This window comes from Astyanax mexicanus, chromosome 7 (assembly GCF_023375975.1).
Source record: "Astyanax mexicanus isolate ESR-SI-001 chromosome 7, AstMex3_surface, whole genome shotgun sequence".
In the NCBI taxonomy this organism is placed as follows: Eukaryota; Metazoa; Chordata; class Actinopteri; order Characiformes; family Acestrorhamphidae; genus Astyanax; species Astyanax mexicanus.
The window spans coordinates 5,606,679-5,631,383 of NC_064414.1; the positions used below are offsets into that span (position 1 = coordinate 5,606,679).

Genomic DNA, 24,705 nt, shown 5'->3' on the forward strand with positions numbered 1-24,705 from the left:
GCACATTTTGCACTTTGATGGAAATCGATAATTTCTAATGAATAAAATGTATATAATAAAACTACTTTACTCATTACTGATATGTAAAAAAAATTGTATTATTTATAAGACTTATTTTTCATGAACACTCACACTAGCATCCCCTTATTTCCTTTAGTCATTGTATATCTGCAACAAAGTCTATTTTAGCTATGTAAAGCATTTGATATGCTATTAATATGTTATTACATGTTAACAACATGCATATAGTATGTAATTACAGTTACAGTCACAAGGAAAACTGATTTACACATTATTAAATTAAGAATATGCATTGTGTGCTTCAAAAATCCTGTAAAATAACCCCAGATATTTTTTTTTTTATCAGATACATATTAATGCATAGAGTATTTTTACAGATGGAAATACAAAGCATGTCTGCTTTAATTTCCTTACTTGTGTGTTGCCCTGCTACACATATGGTAACTTCACATTCACAAGATAACACCTCACAACTTATGCAGTTTACAGTGTGCATTTCCAAGTTATTCACTAAGGGGAAACTGTAATTCATGGTAAATTTACATAAGCTTTCGCATGATTTTAGACATGTCAGCATAATGTTGGAAAATCTAGCATTAAAATTGTATATATCTTAAGCCAATCCCTGGTTCTATTACTGGCATTATTGTAAATGTGCAGGAGACAATTAAAGTATCCACCTAAAGATGCTTCATCTGTTGTTTTGTTGTAGAACCATTAGGTTTTTCACACTTTTTTACACACTTACTTGTATACACACCTCTTTTAAAAGCATTCATTTTTAGGGAATCAAAAGTGTTCCTTACAACATAAAGCAATATTAACCCTCCTGTTACCTTCAAATTTACTTACATCTTTTTTTATGTTTGAGGTCAATTTGACCCCAGCAATTTTAAACTATAGAACATTATTATTATTTTTTTAAATAGGCATTAAAAAAATCACCACATAAAATATTATATGTTATCAACAATAGTAACACGTATTATGCTCGGGGTCAATTTGAACTCAGCAATTTTAAACTCCAGAAAATAATTATGTAATAATTAAATTGTTACCCAAGTTTATGTCACATGCCATATCTATTGGCTGACTACTTAAATAGACTTAAATTAATACCCCCCACCCTACCCACCCCCTTTACATACAGGATGCATGTCATGTGACTATGGAGAAATATGCACATCACCATAAAATCTCATTGATTTACATAAAATTGAAAATCTGAATTGTAAAGAAAGGTTCATTCCCGAACCCACTTGTTCCATACATCAACGTCAAATTGACCCCAAAGAGCACAGATGTATACACAATGTGTACAGGACTCAGAAATCATACCATCACATTAATGTTATGTTTACCCAGTTGTCCCTATGAAATTAGGAAAAGAAACTAAATATGAAGTAAATAAAATTATACGTATTTACTGCTTATTTAAAGGTGTTGAACATAGGAGGGTTATTCATAATATAGCAAAATATTGCTCAAACCTCACCAACAATGCCTTACTTTATCCTCTTTTTTATTTCTTACCCCACACAGTACCTCTATCAACCCTTCATTCTTCCTGTAGCTGAGCAGGGGGTGGGGCAGAGTGAGTGATTGGCAGTCCAGACAAGAGGGAGACTCAGAATCAGGCTGTTTACAGCACTCAGTAATCTCTCTGTCTGTTAATGCTGCAGAACACTGGCACGGATCAGTCAGTCAGCCATTCTCTCTCTCTCTCTCTTTCTCTTTTTCTCTCTCTCTTTTATTCTCTCTGTATCTCACTCATCCTTACTCTTTACAAATGCCTCCTGTGAATGCCTCCTAACAGCAGTGCTTATCTGTCCTCCTCAATGTTGCCTCTTTCTCTTTCTGTCTCTCTCTCTATCTCTCTTTCTCTCTCTCTCGCTCTCTCTATCCCAATATGTCTGTGTTCCTTTCTCTCTCTCTCGCTCAGTCTTGCTCTATGTCTCTCATTATCCACTGCTCTACCCTCGCTCTACCTCTCTTGCTCTCTTTTCCTCTCTATCAAACATTCTCACTCTCTTCCCAGCTATAATCCTCTACTGCCTCTCTCTCTCTCTCTCTCTCTCTCTCTCTCTCTCTCTCTCTCTTTCTCTCTCTCTTTTTCTGTCCTGATGAGGCAGAGAATATTCCTTGCGCAAGTACAGAGCAGGTGACAAAATCCTGCCTCTCTCTCTCTCTCTCTCTCTAGCTCTCTTTCTTTCTATCTCTCTCTTTCTCTCTCTCTCTCGCTCACCCTTGCTCTATGTCTCTCATTATCCATTGCTCTACTCTCACTCTGCCTCACGTGCTCCCTTTTCCTCTCTATCAACCATTCTCTCTCTCTCTCTCTCTCTCTCTCTCTCTCTCTCTCTCTCTTCCCAGCTATAATCTTCTACTGCCTCTCTCTCTCTCTCTCTCTCTCTCTCTCTCTCTTTCTCTCTCTCTTTTTCTGTCCTGATGAGGCAGAGAATATTCCTTGCGCAAGTACAGAGCAGGTGAAAAAATCCTGCCTCTCTCTCGCTCTCTCTCTCTCTCTCTCTTTCTTTCTATCTCTCTCTCTCTCGCTCACCCTTGCTCTATGTCTCTCATTATCCATTGCTCTACTCTCACTCTGCCTCACGTGCTCCCTTTTCCTCTCTATCAACCATTCTCTCTCTCTCTCTCTCTCTCTCTCTTCCCTGCTATAATCCTCCACTGCCTCTCTCTCACGCTCTCGCTCTCTCTCTCTCTCGCTCTCTCTCTCTCTCGCTCTCTCACGCTCTCTCTCTCTCATGCTCTCTCTCTCTCATGCTCTCTCATTCCAGCTCCCTCTCCCCTCCTCCCTCCCTCTCTCTCTCTCTCTCTCTCTCTCTCTCTCTCTCCCTCTCCCGGCATCATCCTCAGCGGCAGCAGTAGCAGCAGCAGGAGCGGCAGCAGCAGCGCCCGTGCTTTGCCAGGCTGTGGTGTCCGGTGCAGGAGACTGACAGCACCGCACTGTCAGTCCCGGGAACGCGAGAGATGCACACGCATGCAAGCAACCAAACAGGCAAACAGGGCAACAAAGCAATCGCCTAAGGATTAATTAAGGACCCTCAAAATCAGGACCGGACAGCAGCAGCCACGGACAGCTGCAGCCGCAATGGGCAGAGTTGGACCAAGGAGCTGAGGAGCTGAGGAGCTCAGACCAGAATGTGTGGATTTTACATCCCTCTCTCTCTCTGTCTCTTTTCTCTCTCTATTTTCTGCCTCCTGTCTCCAGCGCTCTCTGCCTCTCCCCCCTCCCTGCCGTTCTCTCTCTCTCACCATCTCGCGCTCGTTCCGTCTCTTTCCCTCTGTGGCGGAATGTAGAGGCACACTCTCTGCTCCGTGTTGCATCGACGACTGGCGGAAAGGAAAGGGAGCGCTGGAGGACAGCTTGCTTGCGGGAGAATGGATTTTTACCTTTCATCCCGGAGGTACTGGGATGCGATACCTCTTTCTGCTTTTCCAACCTTGCCGTAGACACTGCTGTCCCCTCTGACAGTGCTGCTGCTTGGATATTTCGCTTTTTTTTGCCTCCAGTGACTCTGGAATAAAAATCAGCTTTTTTTTTTTTGCCTCCCAAACCTTACAACCACCCCACCCTGTATGGATGGTGCGCTCGCACGCAGGAGGTCCAGCCCTGGCAGGGGGACACTAGGCACCGCGGCTCTCCAGGACGTGCGGAGCTGAGTCAGCAGGGGCTAACAAGAGTCGGAGAACAAGACGGCGAGAAAGAAGACCCTCTGGTGCGACAGCCCCCCGTTCTTCTGAAGAAACAACTGTGAAAGCTCTAAATTGCGTGTAATTGTTGGGATGGGTTTTGCACTGGTGGTGCCATCTGTTTCAACAGAGGTATCCGAGGGGCACTAATAGAGGGGTGTTGCTGCTGCATCGGGAGCTGTTGAGAGCCTCCTTGTGCTTACACACACATCTTCCCAGCTCTCTGCACTACTTCCTCTGCCTCGCATCTCGCATTTCCCCCCCTGACCCTCATCCGCTTCACCCTTGGATCTGGAACTCGCTTGCTTGCGCCTTCTGGAACTGGACTAGAGGATCGTCCCGTGTCGGATTCTGCAAGCATTGCTTTTTCCTACCTCCGGAATTCTACTGGGTGTGTGTATTTGCGTGCCTGTGAGTTTGTGTTAGTGTATAAGGGTGTGTGTGTGTGTGTGTGTGTGCTCGCATGTGTGTGTATGTGTGTTTGTGGCATCCTGCACCTGTGCTTTAACCCCGTAAACTCGAAAAATCGTATCAAATCAATCAGGAGGTATCAAATTTTTCTATTCGCAACCTTGGAGAAGGGTTTTGTCTTTGTAGATATGAGATGATTCATGTTTGTGTTATTATATTAGATATTAAAAAATATTAGAACATTTAAAAAATAACCTGAGTTTGTGGGGTTAAGGACTGTCTGTGAGTGTGTCTTGTGTCTGAGTGTGCTTCTGGCCCTCTCGTGGGATTGCTTTTTTTTTTTTTTTTCGTCACGCCCAAATGTTTGGCAACTGGAGCTTCTTTTGCTTCCTGATTTCCCGGCCCAGGGGCTGACCCTCGGAGGGCTATGAGTGAGAGTTCTGGAGCAGTGACCACCGGCTCGGGGGTGGTGGGGGTGATCCTGGAGGAGCCTGAGAGTACCGGGGCCTCAGGCGGCCGGCAGCAGCAGGGCCAGGCCCCTGAGCGTGCTGGGACATTGCGGTGTGGTTTGTGGCCTCGGCAGCAGACATGGCTGTGTGCAGTGCCTCTTCTTATTGGCTTCATTGGCCTAGGCCTGAGCCTCATGTTGCTCAAATGGATTGTGGTGGGCTCTGTGAGGGACTACGTGCCCACTGACCTAGTTGACGCCAAGGGAATTGGACAGGACCCAATCTTCTTGTCTAAACCCAGCTCGTTCCCCAAGGGTTCAGATACGACCACCACCACAACTACCACCACTATTGGGCCAGTTGGCTCCAGCAGCCCTGGGATTACCACTTCGGTGCGGGGCAAAACTCGACCTGGAACACCTGCCAACCCGTCCCAAAGGGGTAGTGGGGCATCTGGAAGTCAGGTGACCCAGAAAAGCACTACCCAGCGCTTTGGCCCGCGGGGTCCCTCTTTCACCACCACCACCACGGCCTTCACCACCACCTCCAATGGCCGGACATCCACCTCCAGTCCATCTCCATCGAATCCCACCGTCCTCAACGACTCTACCCAAATGTGGACCCGTGAACAGTCATCTACCGAGAGGCCTGTTACTACTCCGGCTCGGACCCACATCAGCCGCAAGACACGTGAGTCATGTTTAGCTGTTTTTTGCTTTTGCTTTCTCTCTTGCTGCTCTGGGCCTAGTGATGTGGTTTTGTTCAACTCTTACGAGGTTTTATCTGGTGTTGATTTGGTTGGTGATTTCTTCGATTTCTTAGCTTTTCATTTTTAATCTCACTGTGGCAGAAAGTGATCAGATTCACAAATTAACCATTGGTGTTGAATCTCCTTTGTAATACACCTTATCCTATATATATATATATATATATATATATATATATATATATATATATATATATATATATATATATATATATATATATATATATATATATATTTCAAGGGACCCATTGGAGAATTGGAGACTTGGAGTATGTATTCTCATCTTAGTGTATAGAGTGTATAGATAGCCCTGTAAGTTCTGTTGCTAGGCATAATGGCATACAATGTGACATTGGAAATGTTGTATATGTACAGTATGTTGTAAGTATATGTTAAACACGTTGTGCACGTACACCACATGGTATACTGAGGCAGAGTGGCGGTCGAGAGATTGGTCTGGGTATGGACTGTGATTGTGCAGAGGGAGGGACTGGCAGAGCCTTCACCACTCCACACGGGCCACTCCCTTTGGCTGAGATACCCTAAAAACAATATAATCCGTGCAACTACATGCTCACCAGCAACCGCTGCTCATGCAGAACTGGTCTAATGGCACTGAGAGATGGTGAAAACATCGATATGTGTTGAATGAATCAGGATGCTTTACTCAAAGAGCTTTACCATGGACTATTATGAATGCATGAACGCATTGTAAAACCAACACATTATTCATTTGTGTATAATTGAAAAGACTCAGTTAAACATGATGGTGCTCCAGTGTAATCATCTCACACAAGGGGACATTGCTGAGCTGTACATTTCCCTTGCATAATGTTTCCTTTTTTCTGTTGTTTGAAGTCCTCAAAGACCACTACAAATGTATGGGCTGAATGAATCACAGCCATCAATCAATTCTATCCAGTTTTATGTGTTGGCTCATGTCTAGTTTGGTCTAATACTGCAGTCTACTTTAAGCTTTTTTAATCATTTCAATAAGGAAGTAGCTTTAGATTTGCATCTTAAGTTGTCCTTATGAACTCTTAATGAAGAGGGTTTTACAATTTCTTCAGTTTGCTTCAAAATAAATCCTAAATAAGTTTCAACTCAGTGAAATTAAGTAGCTAAAAAAATCAACGACTTTGAGTTATTTAAACATTTATGGCCAGTTTATTGTATTAAAATTGGATCTTTGAGTTGAATCAACTTACTGAGTGTGTCCTCTTGTCCTGTGTACATTCATCTTCAGTGTGTAGTCATTCCCCAAGGTTACACAAGGATAAATATGTGTAAGTTGTAGCTCAAATATATTGTATGAATGTTTTGTAGGATGTAAAAGCTGGTTATGTGCTAGACATTTTCTGTTTTGCCGCATATACTGCCAGTATTTGGCTTTAAACTAATATAGTTTATGTATGTTCACCAAACCTTCATTTTCTTTAAGCATTGAATATTTCTTTAAAGCAACCAGTTTGCTCATACTATGTAATCAAAACCAGCTTATCCAGGCGTACACTGTTTACTGTTCAAGACGTGAGCCACAAACCAAATATAATAACCTAATAAAAAGAGATTTGTTGAAATCCTTTTTCAACAAAGATGACGTAAGGGCAATGTCTTCCTCAAGACCAATTCCTTCACATGTCGGTTCATCAATACTGTTGATCCCACATGTATTTGGAAGACTTCCACCTCTTTCTTAGGGGATGTTTTTTTTTAGCCTCGGCTTTTACATTGATCCCAACCTGGAAATTTTGCTCAGCTTCATTGATTGCATCATATATGAAAAACATGAAATCATTTTTTCATGTCTAGTAAAACATACAAAACTCTGCATAGACCTCATTTTTATTTAAAGTACAGCAAATACTAGTGCATCTCAAAACACCCAAAACTCAGTGCCTCAGAAAATTTGAATATGATATAACACCAACTGGTACTTTTCACAGTATGGACAGTGTGCCAAATCCTGCTGGAAAATGAAATCTACATCTAGTGAAAAAGTTGTCAGTAGCAGAGGGAGGCATGAAGTGCTGTAAGGTTTTGCGAGAAAATAAAACTGCACTGACTTTAGACTTGATAATAAAACACAGTGGATCAACACCAGCAGATGACATGTCTCTCCACCAAACCATCACTGATTGGTGGAAACTTCACACTAGACCTCAAGCAGTTTGGACTGTGTGTCTCTCCACTCTTCCTCCAGACTCTGCTCCCTTCATTTACAAATGAAATGTAAAATGTACTGATGATCAGTGATGGTTTGGACAGAGAGACATGTCATCTGCTGGTGTTGATCCACTGTGTTTTATTATCAAGTCCAAAGTCAATGCAGTGTTTTCCCACAAAATCTTTTTTTTTTTTTTTTTTTAGATGCACTGGTATTTTATATGATATTATAAGATATGAAAGTTTAGCTCATAATGTCTTCATGAACAATTTATCTATGAGTCAAGTTTTCAGTACTGTTGATTATACAACTTTACAAAGCCATGGGTTACTTGTTTAATTGTTTAGATGAAAATCCATTCATTCATTCATTCAACTCAATGCTCCATTGGGCTTTCTTTAAAACACAATCAATTAGAAGTGGCTTTCTGATCTACGATCAACATTCAATATGCTGTTCATCATGTGACATTGGTATTGGTTTGACAGGGTTGAAAATTGATGATTTGATATCATCTGTTCACAGTTTCATATTCCATTCATCAGCCTTCTTTTACTACAACTCCCTCTATGCGTTATGCAAATACACAGTATAACCAATGGCAACCAATTGTGCTCAACCAGTCCTGACAGCTACTGATTAATAGGATAATAAATACAATCAAGCTGTCTTTCCCAAGACAGAAAGCCCCACCCCCCAAACACACATTCTCTGTGCTAAAGCAGTAATTTGTGTTTTTATGTTTTTTTTGTATTTATTTTTGCTTAAATTGATGAGAAGGGTTATTTTCTAGTCTTTAAACTGAAACATATAATTCTAGAGACTCCCGCTGTATTGCTGTAGAATAGGAATGTGCATTAATGGAAACATTGTCTCTTAAAATAACGTATAATGCCAGAATATATCGTCGCTGTCCAAAGAAATCAAAGAAGTATCTCCATTTTTGTTGATTTTTAGTTTACGACATAATTGGAACACCAAACTGTGCCTTACACTGTGTCTAAATTTCTTGATGAACGGACCAATAGAAATTCTCTAAAATGACCTGAAATAAACCCTTTTTACATTGACTTCCATTGAAAGTTTAAAGGGTTTTATCTCTTTCCTGTAAAGTTACACACTAAGAAAAGAAAGTACAGATTTGTACTTAAAAGAGTACAAAGCTTGTCGCTGGGACTGTACCTTATATTGAGGTACAAAAAAGTACCTTTCAGTAAAAGTCCTTTTTTGTACCCATATTTTTGTGCCAGTAAAGGTTAAAAAGATTATAAACATTATCATCAACTGAATATGTATCAAGAACTTGATGATCTAAAATCATCTGGCTTTCAAATGAAAAATGTGCAATTAAAATATATATTGTTTATTAGTACAGTGATACAGAATACTGAATGTACCTGTTTTGGCTGCAGGTTAAATGGTACAAATTTGTACTCATTGCTGTTAGGAATGATTTTGTACTTCAAAGGGAACAAATCTGACCCTGTAAAGACCAGTACTGTACCATTGAGGGTACAATTATAAAGAGTGTACCTTTGAGTACAAAAAAGTACTTATATCGTACCTCTGTTTTTTAGAGTGTACTCTTTTGGAGATACTTCTTTTTTTTCCGATTGGACAGCAACGATATGCAGTATGTATGTATATATATATATACATATATGTATGTATATGTATTATAACACTGCCAGATGTTCAGTAGTAATTATAATCAATTTACATATAACCTATACTGATACAATATGTCTAATTTGCATTCAGTAATTAAGTCGTTCATATAGGGACACATAACATATACAGCTCTGGAAAAAAAAAGAAATAAGATATCACTACAGTTTCTGAATCAGTTTCCCTGATTTTGCTATTTATAGGTTTATGTTTGAATAGAATGAACATTGTTGTTTTATTCTATAAACTCCAGACAACATTTCTCCCAAATTCTAAATAAAAATCTTGTCATTTAGAGCATTTATTTGCAGAAAATGAGAAATGGCTGAAATGACAAAATAGATGCAGAGCTTTCAGACCTCAAATAATGCAAAGAAAACAGTTTTTATGCATCTTGGCATTCCCTCCTCCACCAGTCTTACACACTGCTTTTGGATAACTTTATACCTTTACTCCTGGTGCAAAAAATTCAAGCAGTTCAGCTTGGTGGTTTGATGGCTTGTGATCATCTTTTGATTATATTCTAGAGGTTTTCAATTTGGTAAAATCAAAGAAGCTCATCTTTTTTAAGTGGTCTCTTATTTTTTCCAGAGTTGTATGCTACTCAGGTTTGTTTAAGCAATGTCATAGAAGAAGCACTTTTGATTTGATAGAGATTCTTCACATAAACATCTCTGTTAGAAATGTTATGTTTCAGTGTAATGCAAATGTGTTTTATATGTTGGTCTCTCAAAATACATTATTAAACACTAAAAAAAGAATAGAGGTAGAAGAAGGAACACAATTGCATAAAAATGTTGATAGAATAATTAGTAATAGAGTTACTAATGAAATATTTATTTATGATTATATATATATATATATATATATATATATATATATATATATATATATATATATATATATATATATATATATATTTTTTTTTTTTTTTTTTTTTTTTTTTTTTTTTTTTTTTTTTTGGTTTCTTGACATCTTTTGGATAATTAAACATGCACCGGGTCAAACTGACCCAGGAACACCATTGTGAACACCATTGGAACATTGGTGTTCCTGACAAATTAGCATAACAGCAGGTTTAAAGCTCCACATGGTTAAAATGGCTAAAGCTTCATGGACAATTTTGCACTGGGCTTAAGGCTCCATGAGTTGCAAAATGTTGTGAACCCCTGCCTTAGAGAACTTCTAATTTTATGGTGGCTCCTTTCGAAGTAATGTCATTTTTATGAAGCTGAACCACCACCACCACAGCAAAACAAAATTAAATGAGCTTTTCATTGATACATTGATAACTCAAGAACTATTCCATAAACACATTTAGCTAAGTACAAATCAGTCAAAGCTGATTGAACCTGAACTGAAGTGCTTACCACACACCTTTCCTTATAGTCAGCAGCATATAGGTCCTGACGCTCAGGTTATTCTGAACTTTTGCAACCAAGAGACCTTTCAATTGGGATTCTATAGCTCCCCTGCTGCAGGTTAAAAGGATCTCTTTTGTATTCCGCCATGAATATTGGATCAGAGCGCTGCACAGTGACTTTGCATCATTCGACAGCACTCTACCGGATTGCTTCCCTCTCCGTTCTTTATCCAGATTAATTTACCATCACTCCAGAGGAAAAAACGGCCTCTCCAGTAAGAAATTTAATCTACTGCCACATTTACTTCAGGCAAGGGGGTCTGTACCGCGTCAGCTTTTCCACCTGTACCGGGCCTGGACTGTGTGAGATAAAGGACCGGACAATACTTTGAGAAGATTTCATTAAAGCAATATTGATTTGAATTAAATTCTGGTCAAACTGTTTCAGTTGAAGTCCTGTAGGTCGTAATTAATGGGCATTGGATGCTGCTTAAAGGATGCTGCTCAAAGGATGTGTTATTTCATGTTTTGTCTTTGTATTTTTTACTGCCCTTCTGTTTGTCTATTTATTCCTGTGTTCTTTGCGAGATTTATTTGTAGCTCCGCCTCCTCGTTACCTTTCCCAGGTGTTTCCAGTTTCCTTTCCCACCTTGTGTCTGTATTTTAGCCCTGTGTTTCCTGTTTCCTTTGTCGGTTCTTTTACGTCTTCACATCTGTCATGGTTGCTAGTTTTGTTTCTTGTTCTTTTGTTTCTAGTTTTGTGTTTTTGAATTTATGGTTTCTTGGTTTGTATTCCTTATTATTTTTTCGATAAACAAAAACTCACACTTACACCCTCCCTCCAAATCCTCCCTGCTGAAATCCGTGATAAACACAAGTATCAAATATTTGTTGATATTTATTTTACTACATACAGTGATCTGAATTGAAAAAAATAATAATAATTTTCAAATTACACCAACAATATGGAGTATGCAAAACTTACACACAGTTATTAAATTAAACTGACAATAGAAATTAAATTAGAAATTAGTCTGAAGTTTAAACTGTTCAGGTTACAATACGTAGTATAGGGATTTCCCATAAACTTTATTTAGCATTGTGGGGTTTTAGATCATACTTTGGGGCCAATAGGGAATAGAAAAGACTAGAAGACATGAAGAACCTTCGTTTACCAATTTAAAGATTTTATCTTCACACTCTCACATATCAAAATACTCAAAAAAACTCACACATCACTGTTAAACAAACTTTAGATTTTATGGGTGTACGACACTTTCTTTGTGCTTTATTGTTCCCCCGAGATCCAATTATGACATTTCTGTGGAGTTATCTCACCAAGCCAGTTGGCACTTTGTAGACTCTGTCCAAAATGAAAAGTTTTAATGGGGAGCACCCCCCCCCCCTTTGCTGAGTCAACTGCAGATCTCCTACTTGAGAAGTTAAAATAGGACAACAATGAATACACATACTTTACACTCCTTTAGAGTTTCTTTTGTAATCTAGGCTAATATTCCAGTTACTGCCCTGGTTTTCAGCTGCAAGAGCCTTTCCTTATCTCTGAAGGCTTTCAGATATATAGTTCCACTCCAACATGCTAATGTATGGCTCACATGGGTGGAACATGGGCTAAGTGGGTTTACATGTGTTGTTACTGGCACTCAGTTGGGCCCTTGGATGGGCCCTATCATTACAGCCCACTTTAATCCCACATGGGTCCCATCTAGTTCTACAAACTCATTTCCAATGTAATAGATGTGTAATACAAGTCCTTTTTAGGGCATTTCTATTGGAATATTAATCCATATTTATTAATTCATTGTTCAGAGCAGCTATCATGTTCTAATTATGGAGAAGACTAAAAACAGAGAAAAAGAGACGTACATATATTTTTTCAGTGGACGGCAGTGATGTCATATGCTGGAAAACTCTTGTATTTGGTTCTTTTTTATCACTAGAATGACTGAAATTCTGGGATCTTGAGGTCATCACCACTACTTTTTACAGAACAGGAGCAATCTAATATTATAATCTCTCAAAAAAGGGAAAAGAATATATTATATAAAAATAACAGGTTTAATTTCGATAATATTAACAATGTATTACATAACAATTAACGTAACGTTTTTGGAATAGGCCCCATATGTATGAGGCAGGGGCGGAGCCAAATCTAGGGCAGCAGGTAGGAACAAACTGTAGGTGGTGAGAAGGAAGTATGGGAAATGAAACAGCGTCTGCATAAAGAGAAGGACGTGTAAGGGGAGGTCATATAAAGGCTGGTGGAAGCTGGTGATTGGTTAAGATATGAGATATGAGTGAAGAGCACTGGAGTTTCCTGTTAGAACTAGCACTGAAACTTATAGTTCCCAGTTGAGCTACCCAAACATGCCCCACATTATCATGTTGCCTGGGAAGATGTTGGAATGGTTGTATGGTTTTGAGGAATTTTATGGATCAAAAATCAAAAGAAAAACAGTTGTGTACTGTTGGATGCAAGAGATGTGTAATAGCTGTGTAATAGATGTGTAATAGAGCACCATCACTTCAGAGAATGCAGTTCTATGTTAGGCTTTTCAACTCTCACTCCTTATCTTTATCTTTATCATTATTGGCTACTTCATGTCATATATAAAAAAAAAACTGTCAAGACTGAAACATAACCAATGAATATGAGGTTAAATTGTGAGATACACAACTCACAGTATTACAGCCTTCTTAACCTTAAACCTTGCACAAACACATTGCGATGCTCATTGCTATCTTACACTATGCCAACAGTCTATTTTCACGCCTTGAGCCTGTTTTATTTAAATAATGACAGAGTTTATGAATATACTGTATGTACCCTGATGGCCGTGGTCATGTGGACGTGGGGTGTGTTCAGGTCAATTTCTGGCGTATTGCTATCTTGGCAGTTAAAAACTCAGGTGCTCCACTAACTGACCCCTGACAGCAGTTAACAGTCAGATGTTAACTGCTATTGTTCGTCACACACACAAAAAACATGCAGCAGTGTGCAAATCTAAATTTTACATCAATAATCAACAGAATACAAAATAAAACAAAAAATCTTGATACATTGCTAAACATTGTGTACACAAGCAGTTCAGTGCTGAGAAGCACAGAAGTGCAGAAACTCTGAGCTGTTAAAATAGCAATTATACCAAATACAGAGTGCACCTGGCTCTTAAAGGGAATTAATGGGAATGGTACGAAACACACACATGGTTAATTAAGATAATTAGTACATGCCTTTCACTATTTTTGAGCGGTGCAATGAGGAAACATGCACAGATCTGTAAAATAGGGCCCATTAATGTACATAAGATTTGGATGTTTGGATTCTGTTTATGGGTAGTATTACTACTAAAACGTACTATTTCCACTTGTACTCAGTTCCACTTCTTTCAGCATCCTGTGTTTTTTACTCACTGTCAATCCTCAGGAGGTCTGTTGTCAAGTTCTGAGAATAAATAAGTGCCTCTGTAATGCAGTCCAGTGTCTAAGAAACTCTATTTGACTGTGCACAATAAATGTTTATTTAGTTTGAAACCCACTGAGATTGAGTATATTGACTTACCTGCACTCCTACAGAGTTGCTGTTGGTTCGTTGGTTTGATGTTTGAAGTTCTAGGAAAATTGATTAATTGATTTAAAAACCCTTGAATTTTGTCAAGATTCCTTAAACCTTAACCTGAGATCTTTATAGACTTTTATGAAGCATGACTCTTTAACCCAGTTAAACTGAATTCTTTAAAGGTGGTCCATTTTCCCAGATGTCCCCTTAGGTCCACGCTAAGTTAGGAGCTATGGTTATGGTTGTGTATGTCTATGTTGTCCATAATCAAAGTGATACAATGGCTATTGATTGCTGTGGATGGTCCATTGTGTAGGTCATTGGTTCCCACAGCTGGGTTGAGCTGGATGAGCTGCTGCTTTACACATTTTAGTATTTATTCTGTTTTCAACACGCCAGATCCACCAATCAGCTCATTGATTAGTTATTTCTTGCTGGGGTGGAGCTTTGGGTAATGGGCTGACCTCTATGGCGAGAAAACCCATGGAGATAAATTACCACCTATATGAATACCATAAAGTGCTGTAAGAATTTCCCTTCTTTTTTCCCTCTGCTGACAACTTGTTTGGAGATGTGGATTTCATTTTCCAACAGGACTTGGCACACTGCCCACACTGCGTGTAAACCATAATCATCAATCGTCAAGAAAAAAAAAAAAAACGCTTAGAATAGATCACTTTGTTTGAAATACCTCTATATAATATATGAGTTTCACATTTTAAAGTGAATGACTAAAAAAAATGACCTTTTCAATGAAATGCTAAAAGTGACTTTTTGAGATTGAGTAATAGTATGGAAAAAAACAACTGAGTAAATTGTATTCATAATTTTTGTGTCCCAGAGTTTGTTGTGTTCATATTAAATGCCTTTTGCACTTCAATTTCATTGTTGAATACAACGATAATGACAATAAAGACATTCATTATACTTCAATTTTACTATTGTATAGGGGTTCTTATTCTGAGGTTGTGACCCCCAAAGGGTTCCTGAACTACTCCCTTGGGGGTGTTGTGAACGCGATGCTAGGAAGGTTTTCCCTGCAAAATGTGCAGATAATCAGATCTGTATAGCTCTGGAGTCGCAGAGTGAAAAAGACCAAGAACCTCAGCTTGGTAGAAACTCAAATATAACCACTGTATATGATCTTTGGTCGTTTAGCACAATTGCAGCACTGCCAGAACAAAGACTCTCAGCACCGCATGGCTTTAGTGCTTTCCTTGCTTCAGCACACCTGATTCAGTGTGTGAGGCTCCGGTAATGAGCTGGAGAGTTGACTCAGGTGCACCAGAGCACCAGAGCAACGTACTACACTGAGCCGAGCTGCCCGAGTGAGATGCACCTGCTTCAATGTGACCTCAATCCAAAGCATGCCTGATGCATGGAAAAGACTCGATCTGAACCCAATCGATCGGCTATAGAAATCGCTGAATTCGGTCACCACATCAAGCGAAACAGCCCACCTCAGCCAAAGTCAGACCACACTTTCCTTCACTTCCTGTTCCACTTGAGTGCCACTTAATGGCCATTGATTTCTTCCCTTTGTTTTGTAACATTAGCCTGATGAGGATGAGTATAGTCTATAGGAATGGATTCTGTTTCTATGGATTTGGCCATGTCAGCCCCCAGCTGCCACTGACCATTACCCATGAACAATGTCATGGGCTTTACAGAGCGCCATAAACATGTCAGTGTGGTTAACTCCAAAGCTGTTGTTAAATCCTCACTGCATTAAATGGCTTAAAAACTTTGATTTTGTCTGGTGTTCAGCTCTTAAAACATCTAATTTTTTAAGATCTCTTCATCCTATAGAAATTAAAGCTTTTTTAGAAGTTCTACCAGGAGACTCTGGTCTCTTGATATAACTTTATATCTCTTTTAAAACATTAATAGTTGATTCCCAACTATGAGATCCAAGTGGATCAATAACTCTTTTAAGTTTAGCTTAAGATGTAGGTTAACTTTAGGTTTAGGTGTAGGTTACGTTTGGGTTTACATTAAGGTGTATGTTAAGTTTATTATTAGGTTAAGGTGTAGGCTAACTTTGGTTGGTTAAGCTTAGGTTTAGGTTAAGGTGTTGGTTATGTTGAGGTTTAGGTTAAGGTGTAGGTTAAATTTAGGTTTAGGTTATAAGGTTAGGTTAAGTTTAGGTTTAGATTAAGGTGTAGGCTAAGTTTATATTTAGGTTATAGTGAAAGTTAAGTTTAGATTTCGGTTTGGGTGTATGTTAAGTTTAGGTTTAGCTTAAGATGTAGGTTAACTTTAGGTTTAGGTGTAGGTTACATTTGGGTTTAGGTTAAGGTGTATGTTAAGTTTATTATTAGGTTAAGGTGTAGGCTAACTTTGGTTGGTTGGGTTTGCTTAGGTTTAGGTTAAGGTGTTGGTTGTGTTGAGGTTTAGGTTAAGGTGTAGGTTAAATTTAGGTTTAGTTTAAGGTTAAGGTGTTGGTTTAGGTTAAGGTGTAGGCTACGTTTATATTTAGGTTATGGTGAAGGTGTACATTAAGTTTAGGTCTCAGTTTAGGTGTAGGTTAAGTTTAGATCTAGGTTAAGGTGTAGGTTAAGTTTAGATTTAGATTAAGGTGTAGTTTAAGTTTAGGCTTAGGTTTTAGTTAGGGTATAAACAGTCTCTTGTAGCTATTTGCTTTGGTTCCAAATTTTATGTAAAATAAATAGACAAATAGAAATGCTCTAAAAAAAATGTTTTTCTTTGTTTTATATAGTTTTGGACATGTCAGATAATTTAAGGTCATTGCATGATGTTGATAACATAAACAAACTGGGCATTTAAAAGCTGTCCAGACTGAAACTCTTCTGTATTCTGTAACCTTTTATTTTAAGTGTGAACGGGCAACCCGCCTGAGTTTACTATCTTTTTTTCCCCTTAAATCTACGTAAAAATTAAGTACCCCGAGTCGCGATTCTTTAACTGATCTGTTTGTCACGTCTCCCTGTCTTCTGTCTTCGTTTAACGGACGGCCGTAAAAAAAGGGCCCGGCTTCCAACGCCATTAGGGCTTAATTTCACAACGAGACTGTCTCAATAAAACTTAATGTCACTTTGATTTATCCTCATGAGATGTCCTAAGGAGGCAAAGGAGCCTTAAATATTAATGCGGAGAAAAGGAAACATGTTCAATATGTAGAGGAGAAGCTGAATAATTGACGAGGGAGCTCGCTGAAGAATTATCCCAGAGAAAAGAGGAGGAGAGATGTCTTATCCCTGAGAAATCGAGGAAAAAAAAAAGTATGAAAGAGATGAAAGATTGGGAGCTTAATAGTGTGAGCTTTGCTGGTTCATGGGAAAACGAAGAATCGCTCGGCTTAGCATCTCGTAGGGTCTTCAGAAGCTCAGATTTCTGCTTCATTGAAGGTGTGTCTTTGGGTGGGGTGGGGTGAGGTGAGATGATTTGGGTCCTCCAGAACCCCAAATAATGAAAAGTTACAAAGTGGTTTAATGCTAGTGAAGTCTATGCTCTGCAGAGGCTTTCTGATAAAACATTCCGCGTTAAGATGAACTAATTAATGCAGATTTGTGGAGTAATGTGCGCTGGTCGAGCTCCTTGGGCCTCTCTGGTTCCAGGCTGAAGGTTTCTACTGAGCTTTGATAATTTGTATATGAGTTGTAGCTTAGAATCTGAGAGATTGCATTGCAAGAGAGGCTTATATCTAACTGAGGTCCCTCACCAACATATTAGCAGATATCTACTGTATCTACACACAGTTACTGAGATACTGAAAGCATGGTATTCTGTTGGACCTTGCTCACTGTCCATTTTATTAGAAGCACAACCTTTTACTTCTGTTTATTGCCCACTAAATAAGGTACCAGACTCGAAAACAGTGGTGCGTAACTGGCTTATTGGAAGCATATGCATGGACTGGCTTCTTTATGAACTCTAGTTATAGTTGTATTATTGTATTTTTACTTTACTTACATACTGTATTTTGTTTTATGATCTTTGCCACATCCAATTGAAGCAAGATAATGCTACACGTACGTGTGGGATATGTAAGTAAGGCTTCCTGAGAGCCTATTGTATGTTCAGATGGACCATTCTAGCCAGACATCGCTGGAAATTATGGAAATTGTGGAAATTAATACCTCCAATGACATTTTTCCAGTACACCAGATCTAGAGATGTTAAATGACTGTGCAAATTTGAAAATGGAATGTCTCTTCCATCTGGCATCTACAATCAGGTCAACTTCAACTCCCATAATTCACACGCCTTGCCATGAGCACATTGGTCAGACCTTAACCTCGCTTACAAGATACCACCTCATCATTTATACAGATGTGGGTGATTCCCAGCCATTCTCTGAAATATGAATTCATGATCAATTAACAATCTGTTTTTCAATGATGCAGAAGGTCATATACTAGAACTAAGAGGTAAAAACAAAGGATTAAGTCAAGCTACAACTAAGGTAACCAATTGTCAATCAATTAAAAAGTCCTTGGATACTTGGATTAGTCCCAATTTCATTTTTTTCTGCAGTCAACCAATGGAAATCACCGCAATGATGTGAAACCTATCCAAATAAAACAAATAGAACATTTTATTTTTTCAATGTAAAAAACACAACACAACACAAGGCAAAGACTACTCAATTAACCAGGGTCATGTCTTTTTTTAAGCACCAGGCCTGTAGGTCTATGGTGAATGGTTGAACGCTTACATCATAGTTTACAGCATAGATCATAGTTTACAGCCTCTTACTGTCAACAACTATTACTAATCACTAAAATCTTTAGTTTTAGATAGTTTTAGATCTTCCAAACAATTTTCAGACATATAAAGACAACACTTGGGGACAGTAGTTGACCATAAATGAAGAGTCATGATGATAACCGACAAAGAATGCATTAACCAATGGACTACAAAGAGTTAGACCAGTGTTTGATCAGTATATATCAAGTATGTTAGATTACTATATCTATGTTAGATGACTATATTCATAAGTTTAGATTTAGATTTAGATTTTGTACGTAGGCACAACCATTGGTTCTTCACTCTCAAAACTACAGTACTGTTACTATCACTATCAGTTTCATGTGCCCTACAATAGAACCCTGTTGAACTCCACCAACAAATGCTAAGCTAAGCTAACTTGGTTACCAAGTAATTCACACTACAAAAGTTTTTGGATTTGATTTAACAGTTGAACAATAAACCTTAGACCCTACAGTTCACCACATGCAGTAGCACGATAAAGTAGGCATACTGTGTTGACCAGAAACAATGATTGATCAAACATCCTACTCTCCCAGCTTACAAAAGCCAGCAACCTCCACAAAATTGGTGAAGAACTCTTAGCAAAGAGATGACATGCATGATGTGGATGTGTGGAGATCACATCTTACAGCCTACAGTGGTTGAGGTAGGTGGATCATTTCTGAGAACATTTGCGAAATCTGAGAAATGACTTGTGTACTGTAGGCTGTACTTTTTGAGTTTAGAGGTTGATCATGGGTGGTTCAGTACGTGGCACGTGGTCCAAGAACGTTTTTTTGAGAACCACCGGGATCATACTTATCAAACTTCAGGCACAAGGGAGGAGCTTTGCAGTGCTGCAGTTCAGATTCCAGGTGCTTCATTTGGAGCAGCACTTGTGAAGCATTGGATTTGCAGAAACGTTGGCCCATATGCTTCTCATTTCCCTGCCTTTTTATAGCCGTGCTCTCACGAGAGGCCTGTGGAATATTCATGGACTTTGCGCTAAGTATGACTCTGTTATTTTTCAGCCGCAATTTTGATAAATGAAACGCTTCTGTTTGCATTGCGGAGTAACGAACGCGTTCGGCAGCTACTCGAGTTAAGCGGGTGAGGCTCAAAGATGTATGTGCTGTTTAGAAGAAAACAATGAGCAATTTATCCATTATGCTCAAGGCGAGCGGAAGCGGAAGTCACTTTGTCTTCATTACCACAGGTTTAGTTTCTGTCACGGAGATTGTGCGCCCAGATCAGTCATATAGGAGATCATTATGGGCTGGGTTTTATAATAGAGCTTTCATTGGCTTCAGTAATGCAGAGGCACTCACTTATCATATCCCATTTGCCCAACTTTCAATTTACCCCGTCCAGTGAATTATACCCGGGCGCTTGGCGTGTCACAGAGCGACCTGATGTCATTCTTACGTGACTAATTACGGCGATCGTGAATTGCGTACGCCATATGTACGAATCGTGTCCGAATTAAAGATATGAGCCATCTGGACGTTTACAGCCAAACATTAATAAACACAATTACACTCTGCTTTCCCCGGGATCTAACTGCCTCCCACAATCCCATCCTCCCATTCCCCCTCACTCCCTCACTCCCTCTTTCCGCCAGCCACCTCCAAGCCGTTTAACATCTGTGGACAAACAAATGTCAGGGCCGTTTTGATGGCTGCTGTGGTCACTAGCCAGTGCCGGGGGCCCTGTAGAGCATTACTCTGCAGAGACATTGGTGAGGAAAAAAAAAAGAGCTGACCAGCATGGCGAAACAGAGCCATAAAACTTCAGCCAGCAGTCGTCCCCTTGAACCCCTGCCAACCAGAGCCGGGGATATGGACGCTCACTTCCACGAAGTACGAATGGTGCCAAGTACGAAAGAAAAAATAAATAAATAGAACACTGGCCTGGTGTAGCAATGGCTTGTTGCTGCTAAAAGCTCATATAAAAATACTGCAGCAAAACCTGAGACTATTAACTAAAAAAAGGAAAGAACGATTATTCTGTTTTACATTTTTTTGTGTTCTATCATCCACATAGATGCTATTCAACTTTGCATGTGGTGGTAAATTGCTCCTATATTGCACCACATTATAGCTCACTGTGAATTAACCTACTTATATTTTCACATAGAAACTTTATTAAAATAATTATTAATGCAAAGATTTGTCAAACAACCAGGGTCGACAGTAAACAGCAGCAAGAGGGAGCTAACATACCATAAACAAGACTCAGTCTGAGGGTCATACACAGCCAAGGATATATCAGAGGGCAGGCAGACAAAACAAGGTCGTAAAAGAGACAATAAACCAGGCAAGGGATAAATGTGTTGTAGAAAGGCAAACCAACAATACTTAGGTTGTATATATGTGGGTGTACACAGGTGTAATCAATATTCTGGTGATTGACTTCCTAGAGGTGCTTGTGTGCAGTGATATACATTGCATGTTAGTTAAATGTCGATTGAATGTTAAGTCGTGCATCTATGAGGCGTCTATAATGGGCCATTCAAATAAAGTAATGATAAATATTGCTATTGATTTTTAGCAGCTTATGTATTTCTGAGAATTCTTGGGACAGTGCTAGTATCCTGGTCTGCATTGTAAAGCCAGTTGGCTAGGGTTAGCTTTTAGCATAGCAAGTAAGAACCCTTAATTCCCTAGCTGCCACTTCTTAAGATCTTTTGAAACAGACTTTTGGACTAAATAAATACAAGCGACTTAAAGTTACCAAGAACCAAGAAAGAAATGGATACAAATGAAAATATGAGAAACAATTTTAATAAAACTTCTTAATGATACCAAACTACAAATGAAGCACAGATAGAAACATTAAGGAGTAGGTGGGCTCATGAGAAATTAAGCACCCAATAAGAACAGAGGAAAAACAACCAAAGGACTATTTGTTCTAGAATTATTTGTTCTATATTTAGATAATAGAGCTTTCACACCTACCTTATTTGTCATGACCTTCTGACTTTTCTGTTTGGTCTAAACCAAGATAGAAGATAGATAGGTGTGAAAAAAAGGTGCCACCAATCACAGTCTGGACCAAAGGACCAAAATTTGAAAGTTGAAATAAAAGAGGTGGTTTTGACCCACATCAACTAAACCATGGTTCGGTTTGTTTGCAGTGTGAAAGCACACTTTTATTCAGATGGTTTGGACTTTTGAGCCAGTTATAAGAAGTTGAGGAAGGCAACCATCAATTCCTGTATCGACTGTAACTGTAGATTATCCCAAATTAAAGGAATCGGAGGAAATTGATAATTCTTATTTTACTGTGTGAGGAAGAAGTTTTTGCCATAACATCTAAAAAAAAAGCCGATATTTCAAGTAAAGGGAGACACAGTCCACATACTGTGTGTGTGTGTGATTATGACGGGATATATGTAGTTCTTTATTGTGCTAAACTAGGTCTTGGTTCAGGTTTTTCCAGGTGTGAAAATGCTCTTAGGCTTCATTCAATCTGATGGTACATCGCTACTAATCAGCCCTGATTGCGAGAACGAGAATAAAGACTTGTTCAGCTCACTGTATATAACTGTAATTAACTTAAATCAAACTTCTCACGCTCCGATAGGTTTGCCACGTTGCAGCTCCCCGTAATTGCACTGTCGATAATTATCTATGAATTAATATCAGCGCTGAAGAAAATTGATCTATTCTTTTAAGGCGCATGCTTACTGTACGGCTTACGGAGCGGCAATCAAGAAGTCCTGGTTTTCTGTCTCCAGCGCACCGCTGGCGTTACCGGAGGGACGAGGCAGAGTGCCGACCGAGTCTGTTATGAGATATCGATTCACGCGCAATTGTCTTCTGGGCTTGTGCCATTCAGCAGTTTGGTGCATATCAGCTTTAATGCATGAGGCCTGATTAGCAATGAGGTGCACTTTTCTTTTCACTCGCCCTGCATTTGGTGGCTGGGAGGGAATACTGCTTTGTGTGCTGCATGAAGTATTGCTATTTCTACTGTTTTATAAGCTTATATATGTGTAGTGTGATAAGATAGACTCTCTACACCATTGGGTCTTTAATCCTGGTCCGGGTGACCCTATGTTCTGCACTTTTTTAGATCTTTCATTGATTTAAAACATCTACTGCAACTCTAAAAGGGTTTGTTGGAGAAGGAAAAGCCATGGTCCCCAATACCAGGATTTAAGAACCTTGCTCCACACAAATGATTATGAATGATGTAGATTAATGAATCATGTTTTTTTTTTTTTTTTTTTTTATTTTAGTCTAGGTATAATTGGCACTTAGAAGGGCTGTCTTCTAAAGACTGTAAAGATGTTCAGTAGCCTATTGGTCACACATATGGAACAGTCTAATGAGATTAAAGCTCTGAGAACTTTATTTCATGCAATTTCTGTCCGATTTTTATGCTTCCTTCACAGTGTACATGCATGAAAACTTGTGGGTAACCATTGTCTTGGAAGGATACATCAGCTGCGTCCTTAACATTGCTCTGATAGTCAGCTGCGTAGGAAGGCTTCATCACTTTGGAACGCTCTTCTATATCTTAGTATCTGAGAAACGCAGCCCACCTCGACCGCAATGCACATAAACATGATTGTTAACCCTGCTAGGTCCAGACTTAATCTCCCAGACAAAGTGAGCTATTCATTCAGAGACTGCCCACTAAAAATGGTCTACAGGACACAGAACACATACTCTGCATCGGCAGATGGGCTACAATCTCTGTGCAAGAGATTGCTAAGCACCACCAGCAAGGAGAAGCCACAATTGATGTGTTTTTAATAAAGTTGCCGTCGAGTACAGTGTTCCATTATCAGCACGGACCATATGCTGTACAGTGCGACGCCCACATTTTTCAACAGCAAAGCTCTCTCTCAATTTATTTGGCTCTAAAAGGCCATATGGTGGGCCGACCTGCTCGCGCGCCGCGTCTGCGACGAGAGGCGCGTCGCAATTAAAGCCGCGTACCATTCGCAGCTCAGCCCACAACTCAGGTGTTCCACGCTTTGACGCGTCGAGGACATAAGCAGGAGTGTTTGCTTTCCCCCATTTCTCGCTCGAGCATTTTTTAAACTGGCTGTTTTGGCAGTATGAGTGGTGTCTCTTTGAACGGGCGGAAAAAGAATCGCTCGTATCCACTTCTGCGAATGCTCTAATTTGACAGTTTTTGAAACTGAAGCGCACGGCGTTGTCTGCTCACCTGTTCGGCGAACCAAAAAAAAAAAAAAAAAACGGAAAAAAAAGGCCCCAGCTGCACTCTTCTACTCTTCTACTCTTCTCCAGCTGGAGAGCTCTCCTCCGCCTCGTCGAGCTTAGGCCACTTCACTTAGAAGCTACGCCTGCCTTTTTGTTTGTAATGCTTAGTTGTAATTACACAATTACGCAAGTAATTGCACTTTATTACTGTTTGTTACATAGTAATTACACATGCATTTAGTTTCGCCAAGTTTCGCCAAGCCAAGCTCAGTGTCAAACAACATGGCAACAAACAGCATGGCAGACACGTTAAAGACTATGTGCTTATCATCTTTTAACACAATTAAATTACTACATGACTGTTTAATATGCCTATATTACTGTATATTGAACTGATCAAAGGTTTCAAAAGCCTATTTTTTTAAGACTGTAGTAATCTAGTAATCATTTCTCCCCTTGTTAATACATCATTGGAAAATATATAAATATATAAATACATACGTCATATGTATATACAGCTCTGGAAAGAATGAAGAGACTACTTCAGTTTCTGAATCAGTTTTCCTAAAAAGGTAAAAAATTCGCAGTCTTCTAAAACCTTTGATCCATAGTTCAACTGAACAATAGAAAGAATAAAGAATAAATTAACATTCTGTTCTCTAAAGTGAGCTGCTGGTGTATC

The 24,705-nt window shown here is 39.2% G+C and overlaps 1 protein-coding gene across 1 annotated transcript in view; it reads left to right on the top strand.

Annotated features, from left to right (window-relative positions):
- The first annotated feature begins 2,869 nt into the window (after positions 1-2,869).
- The window catches only part of LOC103042844 (pro-neuregulin-3, membrane-bound isoform), a 606,216-nt gene continuing 584,380 nt past the window's right edge, over positions 2,870-24,705 (top strand). Inside the window, exon 1 of the mRNA XM_049481456.1 lies at positions 2,870-5,282. Coding sequence (XP_049337413.1) covers positions 4,571-5,282 — 712 coding nt within the window. The 5' untranslated portion in view covers positions 2,870-4,570. The remainder of the gene's footprint in view (positions 5,283-24,705) is intronic.